Source organism: Nomascus leucogenys, chromosome X (assembly GCF_006542625.1).
Source record: "Nomascus leucogenys isolate Asia chromosome X, Asia_NLE_v1, whole genome shotgun sequence".
Lineage (NCBI taxonomy): Eukaryota > Metazoa > Chordata > Mammalia > Primates > Hylobatidae > Nomascus > Nomascus leucogenys.
Window position 1 is genome coordinate 13,983,449 of NC_044406.1, and position 16,832 is coordinate 14,000,280.

General features: G+C 38.8%; 1 protein-coding gene across 1 annotated transcript in view; it reads left to right on the plus strand.

The window, feature by feature from the left end:
• The first annotated feature begins 201 nt into the window (after positions 1-201).
• Positions 202-16,832, plus strand: part of BMX (BMX non-receptor tyrosine kinase) — a 54,927-nt gene continuing 38,296 nt past the window's right edge. Inside the window, exons 1-5 of the mRNA XM_003261082.3 lie at positions 202-329; positions 7,803-7,949; positions 8,787-8,891; positions 10,883-10,964; positions 15,571-15,690. Of these exons, the coding sequence (XP_003261130.1) occupies positions 327-329; positions 7,803-7,949; positions 8,787-8,891; positions 10,883-10,964; positions 15,571-15,690 (457 nt within the window). The 5' untranslated portion in view covers positions 202-326. The remainder of the gene's footprint in view (positions 330-7,802; positions 7,950-8,786; positions 8,892-10,882; positions 10,965-15,570; positions 15,691-16,832) is intronic.

Here is a 16,832-nt window from a genome sequence, read left to right on the forward strand (position 1 = left end):
TGTACCCAAGAGCTGCCTGGGAAAAGTGGGAGCTATAGTTATCAAAACTGGAAACTTTATGAAGTATGCTTTTGTCTCCGTTTTTGTTGTGTTCAATCAGATCAACAAGTGTTGGCTAAGTGTTGAGCGTGGTTTCCTGTGGGATTGTGTAAGGCTCTGTAGGACAATAAACGTGTTGGGGGCACTGAGTAATGTAGCCATTTCTGACCCGGCAGCCAGGAAAATGTGAAACAATTTGCTTCTGGAAACAGGACAGCCGGGGCTGTGTTCCTGCAACAGCAGACCAACCACCGCGGCAGACCCAGGCAAGCACGGAACAAGCCGAGATGGTGCGTTTAAGCGGCAGGTGGCTACTCAGTGTCATATACTATGGGGAACATAGGTTTGATTCCCAGTGTTGTGGGGCCTGAAGTTACAAACTTTGGGAAGCTCACTTTAAGAAAAATAGTAACAACATTTTTAATATGAAATTGCTAGGGCTTTCTCTGGGACTTTAGATGGGACCGGGTAATTTGGAGGCCAACAGCTGAAACTGCTATAATTTCACTGTAAATTCACTCCTTGCTCAAAATCTCAGTTAGGGAAGCTATCAGGTTGTTTATGTATCACCACCAGTTCCATCTGGCTTTGTGTGTATTCTCTGCTAATTTTCTCCATCCTCTTCTTTAGGTATTGCCTTTCCATAGCCTTTCATATTGGCCTCATAACTGCTTCCAAAGAGACACAGCAATGTTCCTTATACCTTCTTTAACTGTGTTTTTATGATGTTACTTTAGCTGCAAATATTTGCTCTTAGGTTCCTGAGGTCTCCCTAAATCAAGTGCTTTGTGTATTTTAGATGGAGATAGACAGGTGGGAGGGAGGTGAACCATACAGTTGTACTCACATCCATATAATTTTGAAAGATTTTGTGGGCCACAATGATTTCATTGGATTTGAAAAGGAGTACAACTTCGTGGTCCATGTAAGTGCTTCTCAAGCTTTCCTGTGCACATGGATCACCTGGGGATCTTGCTAAAATGAAGATCTGGCTGCGTGAGGTTGTGGTTGGGAACTGACAGTCTGCATGTCTAATGAGCGCCCGGATGATGCAAGTGCACGGACCACACTTTGAGTCACATCCAAGTATTTATTTGTAGGAAATATGGTGGCACAGTCAATAAGGGGATGGTTCAGCCTCATTTTATGGTAACTCGTCTCAGGATGGAAAGTCTGCGACAAACCTACTATGGACTGGTGTTTGTTGACATGGCAATACATGAGGAGGTCTTCCTGCCTCCTATTATCTCCTATACCCAGGAGCTGGGGACAGAGGGATGGGAAGTAAAATTTTATCATAAAAAAAAATTTATCCTGATAAAAAATATCATTATTATTTCATTGTCTTTAGTTTTTTAACTTTGCTATGGTCTTTTTTAAAACTTTGCCTATGGAGTGAGGAGAAGGGACATAAGCTTTTAGAATATCTACTAGGGGGTTTGGCATTAGGCTGCCATTTTCTCTTGACTACTCATAACCCTTCGAAGTGGTTATTGTTTCACTGCCTTTACAGATGGGGAAGCTGAGGTTTAGCTGGGTTAAGTAACATGACAGGTTCCATAGAGACAGAGCAGGGATTCGAACCCAGCTCGGTGGTTTCACTTGCACTAACCGGCATCATGAAAGCAGTGTTACATGTTTAATTCAGCATGAGATGCTAGCTCATGGATTTATTACTTTTTGCTTTTCTCCTAAGGAAGGTGCCCAGAGAGAGTGCCCTAGGCAGAGGAGAGGGAGCAGAAAGAAAGAGGTTACTGAAAAGAAGAAAAGACTTAGAAAAGCTCTATGGGGCACTGAAGATTAATCTCACACGTAAAGCAAAACTTAGCTCCAAAAGGACTAGCATTAAGATTCTTGCCTTCTTTGTGAGAAAATGATCTTCCCAAAGTGTCTGGTTTTTATACACTTATTTTGGATCAATTAAGGTCTGATGCTCCAAGATGCTGAGAATTTGACTGTCAATGTTAAAAGATTTCTGTCCATATCATGCCAAGATCAACTTTAACTTTCCCTCTCCTGCATAACATCATGTGAAATAAGGATCTGTCAGGTTCTGTGAAGCCGGTATTTGTCTTTGGCCAGCATCCTAAGGCTTTTTGAACCACTTTACTTGATTCTCAGTCAAACTTTTTGTTCTTGTTTAAACCTACCATCACATTTTGTTCAGTTATTTAGCAGGAAGATAAGCGGGCGTGGCATTTGGGCAAATAATTGAAGATCAGGTTTGTCACAGGGCCCTCCAGTTTCCCTTCCAGATCCCGCCCCACTTGGAGCGTCTTCCCTTTCTTTCCCACCCTTCCTGCTCTACTGCCCTCCCACCACATGTATTATTTTAACATCTTGACACCTACCAAAATCTTTAGCTATATGGCATGTAAAGTAAGAGAGGATAACTAAACCAAGTCAAAGGGTAAGGAATTGCTATCCTTATCTCTGAATTTTAAAAGATAAATCTTTAAAGGCACCACCCTGAGCCAGTCAGGGAATACACTTCCTGGTTGAGGGAACTATCCAGTGGCTATTTAACTAGATAACCCTATCTCCCTTGGTATCCTGTTTCCTGCTCCCCTTCTGTACCACTGAGAATTTATTCCAACTTTTGAGGTTGTATGTTCTTACCTATTTTCAGAATGTGGTTTCAAATTTTGCTATTTAACACTGCCTTTCAGCAGGAGATTCCTATTGAAAGATTATAGGTAACATCTTTCTGATATTTCCAATAAAATGTCTCTTGCACGGGTCTGTTAAGACTCAAATTTATGGGTTGTTTCACCAAACTATGTCCCTTAGCAAAGCTGTAGTATGTTTGGCTGAACACACAGATATCTCCTACTCTGTTTACTGCCATCATGGAGTGGATGGTGTACAGGTATGACACCTGAAGCTGGCTCCCAGGGCCATGCCTCTTAGGTCACTGGTTAACAGTACTGGCTAAGTCACTTAGGTTGCTGGGGCTCAGTGTTACATCTGTAAAATGACTTCTAGGTTTCCTGTAAGATTTGACATCCTATGACTGCCTTCCTGTATTTAGGTTAGAGCAATCTCTGGTTTAGGAGGGTCGCACAGCAGGCATGTCCTTCTCTAGCATTAGTAGCATGGTCACGAATATGGGCTGTGGAGTTAGACTGCCGGGATTCAAATCTAGCTCCACCCACTAGCAGTGTGACCTGGGCAATTTATTTATCTATTGCAGCTCCATAAGCTATAAGCAGGGAATGATGTTACAACTTACTCTACAGGGTGAATGTGTCACAACCTACCCCATGGGCTGGGAGTATCACAAAATATCCCATAGGGTGGGGGTGTTCTGGCCTACCCCATAAGGTGGAGGTGTCATGACCTACCCCACAGAGCAGTTGTGACCAGTAAACTCTAAACAGCCTAGCACATAGTGAGCCCTTCTTAAGCATTGGCTAGGATCATTATCATAAAATCACTCTCATCCTTCAAAGTCTAATTTCAATGTGCTCCCTTCTAAAATACCTTACTTGATTACCTTAAGAAAAAAACAACTTTTCTTTCCTTGGACCTTTCGTAGCAAAGCGAATAGACTCTACTCTAGCACCTACATTTTTCCCCCATCTTTTCTTTTTTAAAACATAGTTGGTACCCACAATGTGCCAAATACTTGCACATAAGGTTTCTCATTTAAGTCCCGTAAAGTAAGAGAGTTGTTACCTATCTCATTTTACAGATCAGAAAACTGAAGGTTAGTGCAGGGAAGGGGCTTGGCCAGGGTGACAAAGTTTACAAATGACAGTTCTGTAACCTCCTCCATGCCTTCCGAGTCTGCCACCCCACAGCAGTCTTGCATATTAATTAGTTATGCAGCCTATCTCTCAAACTTGTTCATCGTCACTCAAGGCCACGGACAGCTGATCTTTATTTCTGGAACCAGTCACTCAATGTTGGACACATTGTAGGCTCAAAATCAAGTGTGCCAAATAGAACTGCCGACTTGAACTTCTTACTCTCATGACATCATTTCCTCCTAAATCCTAAAAAACTATAGTGATTACAAGTCATGTTAATTCAACACACATCTTTTATGTATGTAAGAGGTTACCTAATGGCTGCTGGCTTCCTTACAGGAAATACTATATTTATTTCTGCCAGGTTTTTGTGTCTCCTCTGTGCCTTAATTGCTTTCTAGTTTCATCTGTTTATGAAAATAGGCAGCTGGGCTATTTGGTAAGCAAATTGATAGGTCTATTCTATGTGGGTGGTAATGTGAGAGTCCACCCAAATCCCACTAGCTCCTCTATGGAAATAGATTTCTTGTTAATACTGACTGGGTTTAGGATCTCATTTTACTATAAAAGGTTTTTTGTTTCACCTTCCCAACTGAATTTTCCTTAAATAAGCATAAGAAGAGCAGGGTTTGCTAGTTGTTGGACAGGCATTTGACTTAACAGTGAGCCCTGTTTATTTATTGTCAAAATACGAGGGGGGAAGATACTGCATTCCTAAAAATTAATCATCAGCAACTATCCATCTATATCAAGAGACACCATAGGAATGTTTTCAAATGAGAATTTAGGCCATGTAGAGGAGAAAGGAGAAGTATAAGGAAGGGACAGAAGTAAATAGAAGGAGAAAGGCAAGTCCAAGCCTGAGAGGAAACCACATGGTTTATCTTAGAAGAAACTGATTTGGAAATGAAAAAAGCTTGAGTTGTCAAGGCGGGGTCCTTCAAGACTGTTAGGAAGCCTCAGTAGCCCAGCTCAGGGAGTGGAGCTTTGAAGGACTGTTCCTCTTGGATGGGTACCTCAAAAATGTGTGGCTTCAGGTGTGTGTTACACGAGAACAACATATTACAGACTCAAGTGCACAGTATGTGAACCCATCTTTGAGAAAATAAGCATATATACACAAATATTTGACAAGAAAAGCATCTAGAGATGTGCTGTGTTTTTCTTTTCCCTGTCTGTATCTCTTGGCTTTATAGAATAAACATATATTGCATACGAATCTTAAAATGAAAGCAAAAAAATGTATAAAGCGCAGGATTTTGAAATGAACAATTATGTTGAAATTTCACAAGTTATATTTCATCAGATGCAACAACGCTTGTAAACCCTTGGAGGTTTACTGGAGAAGGTGCTTGAGGGCTCAATACCTTCCTTTTTACTCAATGTTCTTCCTTTCAATATACGAGGCAACTTTGTGAATTTGTCAGTGGTCTCTGTGACTCATTAATTTTTTATGTAAAATTCCAAAAATTCTCACCTTTAGTGTGATGCACATAAAAGTTTTATTTTTCTTTCTTTATTATTATTATTTTTTTAAAAGACAGGGTCTCACTCTGTCGCCCAGGCTGGAGTGCAGTGGCGTGATCCTCCCGCCTCAGCCTCCCTAGTAGCTGGGACTACAGGAGCATGCCACCATGTCTGCTAATTTGTTAAAAAAATTTCCTAGAGACAGGATCTCACTATGTTTCCCAGGCTGGTCTCAAACTCCTGACCTCAAGTGATCCTCCCTCCTCAGCCTCCTAATGTGCAATATGCTGGGATTACGGGCATGAGACACTGTGCCCCGCCTAGGTGTGAAAGTTCTATAGATAGAAAAATATGTATACCAGCACCTAGAACTGGGAAAGACTGAATAGCACCTTGGACATTGGAATTTTTACATTTTTAAAACAGTGTTGTTAATGTCACAAATTGATTCAGCATCTAAAAAAATTAAAAAGTAAATTTTCTATTCAACTAATTGGATCTATTTAATTAGCAATCTGCTTTGAGGAATGATGTTTCAGCTGTGGATATAAAAAATTGACAAGAGTTTTCACAGTTTTCTCCTTCTGCTTCATTAGTAAAATACAGAAATATAAAAGGCAAAAGTACCCTACAACTATGTCCAGTGTGATATTGCCTCCCCAAAGGAGGCTTTCACTCAAAAAAAGTAGACCCTCATTGTTTCCATAAGTCTCCGAGCAAATTCTCTTCTGGCCACAGACTTTGGATGTAGAAAATAAGCTTATTTGGGCAGGTGGATATGTAGAGTTCACAATGGAAGCAGAGATAAAAGGAAGGCATGCTACCTACCTCCATAGGCTCTACTATACCCTGGTCTCTGCCCTGTCTTTGATCACTGGGCAAAGAAACCAGTGACTGTGGCAAATAGCACCCACTGTACTCAGAAGAAACCCATTATACTTTTGTGAAAGAATTATCCTTTTTAAATAGCTAAAACAATATCCCAAGCAAAAAGTAACTAAGACTTTATTATATCGAATGGATAAGATTTCCACTACTTCTGTCTAAAAATCAAATAACGCCCTTGGAGGACATTTTAGGAATTAATAAATAATCTTTCGTTCTGTATAGTAAATAATAAAAGCTGGTTTTCTTAATTCCACTTTGAGAGTTGTGTGGTCTATGTTAGGAGGAAAGCTGGCTGGAGCCAACCATGGTTAATTCAATGCCAGGCTGTATTTCTTAGTCTCCCTTTCATTTCACTCTTCTGCCATAGTGGGTCAGGCCAGTGAGAATAAAATGTACTCAGGCCAGTGAGAATAAAATGTCTCTTGCAAGGGTCTGTATGGGTAGTTTCACCAAATTATGTACTCCCAGGCCAGTGAGAAGTGCCCTCTAGTGATTGGATGGGTTCACTTGGCGCCCGCCTCCATGCAGACAGAGCAATGCCTGTGTGGGTGCTTCCTGATCAAGACTGATGAGTGGGATGCAAATATCTTCTTTTTAATGCATGACCCTGGCATAGCCGGAGGGAATATGAGTGATGGTGCCTCAAAGCAGTAACTTTTTGCTTAGAGCTTGAGAGTCAAAGTTAAGGACCCACACGTATACTTCAGCTCTAGCAAGTCTAAGGTGAGTAAAGCCTTCAGATTATCAATAAAGAAAGATTTTAACTATTGGGCATGTGAATTCAAATAATGATGCAATTTCACAAAGCAAAGAAGAACATAAAAAAGTTTGTCTCTCTGGCCTACTGCTCAACATTGCTACTTTTCATGATCAGACCTGATATCAGACTGAGGGTTGAAGTAACTGTTAGTAGAACTAGAAAATTAATGCATTTATTTTTCAGAAATACCTTAAGTTTTAATGTTTTACGTGATTTTGGGATAAAAAGGAAGGGTCTTTTTGCCTTGTAAATGTACTCATTTTTTCAGTTCTTTTAAATCTCTTTTGATAGCATCTGTTAGTGCACCCTCATATATTTTCCTGATTTTATCTTATCTTAGGCATTCGCTGTGATTTTAAATTCTCATAGATATTGAAAATTATACCTGTGTAATTTATGTTAAAGATCTGGTCATGATCAGGGGCTGCGGGTGTTATTTACAATAATGTCAGTGTCTCATAGTGGTTTGGATAATTTGGTCAAATTACTGGCCATTACTTCATAAATTGCGAGCTGTCTGGAGTTACATTTTCTAAAGTTTTATTATATCCAATTCAATTCAACCAACACATATAGAATGTTTAAAGAGTAAGGAGCATTTTGATAAGGTGGTCTGGAGAATGGGGCAAAGATGATGAATTTATTATCCACAGTGGGAGGAGTCAAATGTATAAAGTGCTTTTTAAAAATCAACGTATTTATAAAACCCAAAGCAAAGGCATCAGAAAAACTGTAGCTATTGTGTAATTTATTCTGTAATCCTAAATCAGTCTCATTTAGTAAAATTAGCATTTATATTATCCCTTAATAGGAAATCGTTGAGGAAAAGATACGAAGGTTAAAGAGAACTTACCTAGATGCTGCAAATACTCATTTTAATTATTTATTTTGTTTAGGATGATAATATGGATACAAAATCTATTCTAGAAGAACTTCTTCTCAAAAGGTCACAGCAAAAGAAGAAAATGTCACCAAATAATTACAAAGAACGGCTTTTTGTTTTGACCAAAACAAACCTTTCCTACTACGAATATGACAAAATGGTAAGACATCATGTGTTCCATTATTTTTATACTATTTATTATTTTTCCTAAGTCTCCACAAAGTACTTGATCATAATGAAAGAATATCAGGTTTCTTAACTTACACAATGAAGATCCTCTTCTATCCACTCATCACATGACCTTTTCTTAATGAAAGTATAATGAATTCAAGATAAAGGATTTTGAAACATTAGTTAACTTTACTAAGGCAAATTATAACTTTAGAACAGTGGTTCTCAACTGAGGTTATTTTTGCTCCCCGGGTGACATTGGGAAAAGACTGGAGATATTTTGGGTTGTTCCAACTGGGGGATAGGAACAGTAAGTGTTAAAGGCATCTAGTGAGTAGAGGCCAAGAATGCAGCTAACCATCCTGCAGTGCACAGGACAGTCCTCACAACAAATAATTACCCAGCCTTAAATGGCAATAGTGCCTTAAAACAGTGCTAGAAATAAGACTATTCCTGTACAGTTGAGAATTCTACTATAGTAAAAATACTGAAATACTGTCATAAGATTGAGCCAAAATGAAGATGCTTTGCAGAAGTTAAATCTTGATTTTCCTGAGTATATTAACCACATGGTAGATGATTTGAAACACATTTCAAGATAATCAAACAAGATTGTTAACCACTGGAATATATGTATTTGTGTCCAGACTCAAGGAATAGATTATGTTGTCATTGGATTTTGACTATTACGGGGTAATAGGAAGTGACTCTCCATTGCCCACCCCCTACCCCAATCTCCCTTTCAAGCATAACTTGAGCTTTATGCCTTTCCTTGTGCACCAGGATATATTGCAGGAAGTATCTTACATTTTGTTTTTTAATTCAGAAAAGGGGCAGCAGAAAAGGATCCATTGAAATTAAGAAAATCAGATGTGTGGAGAAAGTAAATCTTGAGGAGCAGACGCCTGTGGAGAGACAGTACCCATTTCAGGTAAAGGGAAGAACGACATTGCATTGGGTGGATAGTTCTTCCTTTAATTTTTCTATCGTGAACTCAGTATATCTAGGAAAAATAATGATATTTCAAAATAATCTAAACAAGGCTTGGAATATTCCCACATGGGAGTTGGGCATTTTGCTAAAATCCACCAATCTGCCTTCCCTGGAGGGAAGCGAAGCAAGACAGGAGCGTAAGTCGCAGTGACCTGACCTGCCTCAGGTCTGATCATCTCTTTTAACAAACATTGTTGAGTATCTCCGATGTGGTACACAGTAGTAGGCATACTATGGGGAACAAACACTGCCCCTACCCCAAGGCATTTACAGGGAAGTGGCAAAATAGACTAATACACAGACCAATACAAAGCAGTGAGGGTGAGTGTTAAGGTGGAGGCCAGCAGAATGCATCCATGGAGTCCCAGGATGTGGAAGCTTCATTCCTCACTCCAAGAGGCTAGAGAGATATTCTATTGGAGGTGACACTCAAGTTGGGAAGGACAAGTAATATTTAACCCAGCAAATATGAGGACAGTGGGACAAAGGAAGCAGCAGGTGTCAAGGCACTGATGAGTGAAATAGTATGACACATTTAGAGAGCACTAAGTAGTCCCTATGAATAGAGAAGCCCACGTGACAGTGAAAGAGATGAGCCTGGAGAGGTGACCATGCTAAGGAGTTTTCATTTTACCCTGACGTATTTTAAACAATGGTATGGTATAGAGTGTATGCTGGCAGTACCTTTTGGAAGTGGCCTAATCTAAGTCATGCCTTACTTTTCTTATAGCATAAAAACTTACATTTCTGATCTAAAGGTAGATGGATTGTCTTTCAGACGGCCTGACTACCCAGTGCTAGTATTAGGAAACTGTGGCCAAAAATGAAATACAATAATCCAGTTGATTAACAACCCATACTTCCCATTTGGAAAAAATATTACCAGGCCAGGCACAGTGGTTCATGACTGTAATCCCAGCACTTTGGGAGGCCAAGGAGGGAGGATCACTTAAGGCTGGGAGTTCAAGACTAGCCTGGGCAACATAGCAAGACCGCATCTCTACATAAACATTGTTTTCATTTAAAAAATTACCCAGTTGGGGGAAACCAGGGGAGGGCATGCTCATGGAAGATGCTGCAAACTCACCTCATAGAGGCATAGGTGCTCAAAAGATCACAGGCTTTGGAGCCCCCACAGAGTTCCTAGTTCCACCACTTATACTTGTGCAACCGTAAACACATACTCAACTTCTATTTCTCACAGAGTTGAAATAAGATTAAAATAGTGAAGTAGCTAGGAAAGAGCCCAGCAACTAGTAAGTGTTTAACAAATGCTGTGTATATTTACCAACAAGAGTTGAATAAACTAGAGAAGGATCTGGAGAAGATATTTTAATCTTCAAACGTTTAAACATCTGTCTTAAGAAACAGAAAAGTATATATTCTGGGGATTCCTGGGGTGCCACATGATGAAACAGATGGAAGTAACAGGGAGACATATTTTTACTCAATGTAAGTATGAACTGTATAATGATCAGAATATATGGATATTGGCAGAGATGACACAGCAGAGTAAAGAACATTCCATCCCTGAAGGTATTTTTAAAGATAGAGCAGTTAAACATTTTCCAGTGGGCTGTAAGGAAATCATGCACTGGGTAGGCAAATGGACCAGAACAATACTAAGACACGTGTAATGTCTAACATATTAATGTCCATAGTCCAGGGTGTCCCTGATGAGAACTCAGTGTTCACCACTACTATTAGGTACATCATCGCCGTAGTTTTCCAAAGTATAGAAGTGTCTGGGATAAAACAAATTGATAGCTGGAGGATTTTTTAAGCAAATTTTTTTCATCTAATTCCAGAGCTGATGTATACTATATAAGCAAACTCAAGGTTTCTTTTGGATGACAAAAAGTTTGCAGGTGCACCAAAGCGAAGTATGGTGCAATTATATATAAACACACCAAATATTTTCCTTTCCAGATTGTCTATAAAGATGGGCTTCTCTATGTCTATGCATCAAATGAAGAGAGCCGAAGTCAGTGGTTGAAAGCATTACAAAAAGGTAATTCAAAAAAAGAAATGTTGAAAGAGAAAGGTCAAAAAAAAGTCATAAAAGAGAGTCGTTTTTTGAGGCTTGGTGGAGGAAAGATATGGCAGTAAAAAGACTCAATGCCAAGAGACAATCTACTGATTTTCCTACCAACCTCAGGGAATGTGTCAGACTCATCCTCATTTTTGCTTTCTCATTGTCACATACAGGAAGCCTGTGGATCGGATTCCCTGGCCCGCACAGAGCCGGTATTGTGCCTTCCCAGCAGCTTAGGGGAAGCCAGGCCACCTGCTCTGCACTCAGTATGCTTGCATTTACCAGGGGAAAGTCTAGGTCATCATGGGGCTATGTCAAGTCCTGTAGCTACCACACTTTTGATGTTTATAGCAAGTTACATCTAATACTTATACTGAGCATTTACCATTTGCCAGCTACTTTATCAAATGCTTGTAAAACATTTTTTTAGGTAACCCTCTTGAAAACTCTATTGAAAGGGGTAATATTATTCTCCATTTTTCAGACAAGTGAAGTTTTTAAAATATAGCCAATGTCATAGATACAGTAATGAGGGACTCAGAACTCAATTACCTAAACCTGATTTTTTAACCAATACATTGTAAATGCTAGGCAAAACTGAAGATTTAATGAAGCTTTTATTCAGTGATGTTTACGCCGCCCTGGTAACAACTTTTGGTAGAAGGGAGAGAATCATTGTTAATGATTTGGCACTATAGTATTTCCCTCTGTGATATTTTCAAGATGGGTAATGGTGTGAAGACAATATTTAACTCAAATGAATGGCTCCACTTGTGAAATTTCAGGTATTATGCTCCTAGATGGAGGAAGATTTTAGTTTAGTTTAGTTTAGTTTAGTTTAGTTTAGTTTAGTTTAAGGTTATAGTTCTTTCTTGGTACACCTCAAATTACACACAGTTACTCCACTTTGATGCAAATACACCCTTTTCACACATAGGGCTTAATTTTTCCTTTGCATAAAAAGGTTTAGCAACCCATTCTGCAGGTAGCAAGTGACCCATTGGGGGACAGAAGCTTCCCTCTACCCACCACCAGCTCATTGAAATGAGAAAGGCAACCCCTCTAGAGTTAGACACACCTGCAGCAAAGTCCTGCTTTGCTGTGTCATCTAATAAAATCATCTACCATCTCTGGGTTTAAGTTAATCCTGACCTGTCAAATAGGAGATCACATTTCTTTTCTCCTAGAGCAGTCACGAGCCACAGATAAGACACTCATAAATATATTAAAATATCTTATGCACAAATATGAGTCACTGTGGTTACTGTAGGGCTTCTAGGAGGAGCTCTAAGATTCTGCTTCCCATTTAGTCTCCTTTGGTGGAATTTCCTGAGCGGTAGGTGCTATGTCCTATGTACAGCTCTTCGTCATACCCTGCTAGATCTCATGTGTCTGAGCAGCTCATGTGAAGACATACGAAATGTAAAGCAAGAGCAGAGAAAGAAGCAAAAACATATCTCCTAGCCCCTCATAAAACTGCAGAGAGTCCCCATCACTACAGCTGCCATAGGCACAATAAGTGGTTTGTCTCTATGCACAATAAGTGGTTTGTATCAGTTAGTGATGTTTTGGGCTGCAGGTAAAAAGGCATCAAACAGTTGCTGAAACAAATCCACTTTTGTTCTTCTCCCATAGTAACAAATGCAAAGATAGGCAGTCAGTCAAGAGCTAGTGCAGCAACTCAGTGAAGTCAGTAGGGATGCAGGCTCCTCCTAGCTTTCTGCTCTGTTATCCTTAGAGGATGCAGGAGAGATTCCAAGCCTTCCCAGAAGCCTCCCTGCAAACTTGTGCTTATGTCACATCATCCAGAACTATATCTGATGGCCATTGATGTGTACAAAGGAGGCAAGAAGACAGTATCTTTTTTTTCCAGTCTCTGTGCTGGAAGATAGTGAGAAAGAAGGTGTGTGAGATTTGCTGTCAAGTTGGCCAACCAACCTGTTGCAGGAAAACAAAGAGGTTCTCCTGCTCAAATATTCTCCCCTACAACGTTTCATTGTGCTATAATGACTCCTCCTGCCTTTTGTGTCTATTATTTGGCTCAAGCATTATAAACTGAGGTAGACATTTAAGACAGAATTTTCCAGATGTTAACCTACACTTGGAAGGTTTGGGCTGACTCAGTGGTAACATAGGAGTGTGTGTCAACTACCATGGTTCTGAATTCAGCTAACCAGATGTGGAAAAAATGTGCCCTTCCTTCCAAAAATTAAAACAGAAGGGGGTTTTGCAGAGGAGTTGGCACCTGTACATCGTAATGTAGTGGAAAAAGCCTGAGGCTGAGTCTCAGGTCTGCTATTTATTAAGCTTGTGAACTTGAGCGATTGTACTAGCTCTCTGCACTTCAGTTTACCTAACTCTGTGAGAGGTGTAATAACAATAGCTACCCCTCAGGTTCTTGAATCGATTATATTAGAGGACATATGTAAAGGAAAACATGTAAATGTAAAGTCCTATAGATATACGAATATATGAGTTCCTCTTATTGTCATTATTAGGTGGTAAGACTGTTGCAATGTGGACTTTTGGATTTGGTTGGAAAAAGAATTAGTTACCCAGGAAACCAAATCCATGTAGTAAGGAAATAATAGGAATCCCAACACATGGAGGCCAGAAGCTTAGAGAGCAGGAAGGCAAGTAATGTGCCCAAGAGAGTGCAATGGCCATTTGGAACCAAAATCAGCAGCTTACATTTTATAATTTTAACTCTTTTTGCCTTTTGTGATTTCTGTCATAATTTCCCTTTAATTCTCATTAGTAAAGTTTTTTAATGCCAGCATTTTCAGCTAAACTGAGCTAAGTTAAATTAAGGGAATGATATCACTAAAGCCCACTGTTTATTGAACATCTACTTACTCTGGGCCAAACACTGCTGGGTGCTTTACATACATTATCTAACAGCCTCCCAATGACCCAGCAAAGTAATTATTATCTCCATACGCTTCCTTGAGTCAGGACTGTAAGGGTAAGCATAACTCTTCTGGGATCAACATAAGGAAACCTCGAGATGAACATAAAGTCAAGAGAGAAAGAGTCAAAGGCACACATAGAACCAGCCCTTCTCACCTAGATACTCTTCTTAAAATATACTAAGATCTTGTAGGTTTCTCTGTTGTATTTCAAAAGAGGCTAATTTGTTATAGATTACAATTTCATTTATTTGAATTACACATTGCCCTATTCCCGTGGCTTTTTAAAATATGCACATATTCCTAGGAAAGTAGCCCCATAAACCATTCATTCCTTAGTATAAGCATGTCAAAGTCACAGAAGTCAACGAAGGGATGAGAAGCAGTTCTAAATTAAGGGAAACTAAGTGCCATGTTTGATTTTGAATTGGATCCTTGATCAGAAAAAAAGCGAGTGATTATAAAGGACATTATTGGAATAATTGGAAAAATTTTAAAGATGAAATATATTTTACATAATAAATGCAGCCATAAAAAAGAATGAGTTCATGTCCTTTGCAGGGACATGGATGAAGCTGGAAGCCATCATTCTCAGCAAACTAACACAGGAACAGAAAACCAATCACTGCATGTTCTCACTCATAAGTGACAGTTGAACAATGAGAACACATGGACACAGGGAGGGGAACATCACACACCAGGGCCTGTTGGGGGATGAGGGGCAAGGGGTGGGAGAGCATTAGGACAGATACCTAATGCATGGGGGGCTTAAAACCTAGATGATGGGTTGATGGGTGTAGCAAACCACCATGGCACATGTATCCCTATGTAACAAACCTGCACATTCTGCACATGTATCCCAGAACTTAAAGTAAAATAAAAATTTAAAAATTTAAAAAATTAATAATAATAACATTGTATCAGTGTTAAATTTCCTGAGTTTGATAATCGTATTACAGTTATATAAGGGAACATCCTTGTTAATATAAGTTATGTACTGAAGCATTTATGGATGACATTATTTAGGTCATACCATCTACTACTTCCTCATAAATTATTAAGCACAATATAATAATGATTTTAAAATTTAAAAAATAATACATATGTACAGGGAGAAAGAGATACAGCAAATGTGGCAATCAGTTAATAATTGGTGAATCTAGGTAAAAGGCATATGGATGCTCTTTGTATTAATCTTATTCTTGAAACTTTTCTGTACATGTGAAAATTTTCACAATAAAAAGTAGATGGAAGTGTATGTTTATCCAGGCCTTTTTTTTTTTTTAGAACCTTTTGCTAAAATTTAGCCCCACCCTTACCCTTCTGCCACAAGAAAACACCATGTGTTGTAACCCACTCACTTTCTTTACAGATATATCTCTAAAATCCTAACATCAAGCTGATCTGTATATGCATTTTACTAGTTATTTTTTCTTCAAAAATGATACGTAATTGTGTTGTTCTCAACATACTCATGGTTAGACTTTTCTTTTTTCTTTTTGGCTTATTAACTGTTGAGTGAAAGACCTATATCCTTCCGGAACGATTTGCTCTTACCTTGGTTGCTGGCCAAATGGGGTTTTTATTGTTCTGTGATAAAAGCACTTACTGAATGTTTCTCCTCTTGGATCAACGTTTGCTAACGTCTTGTTTTCTTCCTGTCTGCTCCTCAGAGATAAGGGGTAACCCCCACCTGCTGGTCAAGTACCATAGTGGGTTCTTCGTGGACGGGAAGTTTCTGTGTTGCCAGCAGAGTTGTAAAGCAGCCCCAGGATGTACCCTCTGGGAAGCATGTAATGTGTGATTCCTCTGTTGGACTGGACATTGGGTGGATAGTGCTCCATTAGGCTAAACCTGCCAGAGGCCAGAAGAGCTTGCCAGAAAACAAGATGTGCCAGATTGGTTGGCATCATGAAAATTCAGCCTTGCAGATGCTATGTGACAAATGAAATCTCATTCTAGGGTCAATTGAGTCATGGTCATTAAGATAATAACAATATTAACATCTGCCATTCTTTCATTTCATGAGAAACATTTTTAAAATTTGAATCATTAATCAAGCAATGAGCTGTTATTTCCTCCCATAATTTTTCTTGGTTCAGGATAAACTCCAAAAAGGTAGAATATGTTAGATATGTCATCATAGTTCAAACAGCTAGGTTTCCAGTTTGATAAGAAAACTGGCTCGCTCTTCTTATAAATAACAAAAATTACGAACTGAAAAAACAACATTATTTTTAAAAAAAGAAAGATATAATTTAAGTAACACTTTTCATCACCATATATACTAAAATGATGGTCAAATTTTTAAATGTATATTTAAAGCAGTTTGCCATTCTCTATATGTGTGTTAATTTCTTAATGACATGAGAGAAGGGGTTGCTTTACGTGAAATCAGATTCTATCCAGAGTTGTGTTCCCAGGGAAACAAGAGGGACTTATATATATTTAAAGTTTATAATTATTTAACATAAAGTTGTTGATAAATACAAAATCAGATAACTTATTTTGGTAACGGTTTTACCAGCCTGGACAAAATATGCCTGGATTACAATGGCTTTAAAGAATTGAATGAGATCAGCTACAGAATAGAACTTCATGAACTGGAAAAGATACAGGCACATAAAATATTTTTTAAATTCGCTTCATAACAGTATTGATACCCAACAATCATGTTAATGTTAATACTGGTCATTTTACCCCCCCAAAATCAATTAATAAATATTCATTGTGTTTTCCATCTTAATTAGACTATACAATGAATATTTATTAATCTCAACTAGATCACATTGCTCTATCTACTCATGAATTATAGTTATTTAATGAACTATACAGATTGGCTGCACATGGGTCTTCCCTCCACTGTAAGGGACTGAGGAGTAATGTCTCCTTATGGTATTAATCATTTTCCCCAGTGGTTTTGTCTGTGGTCTAT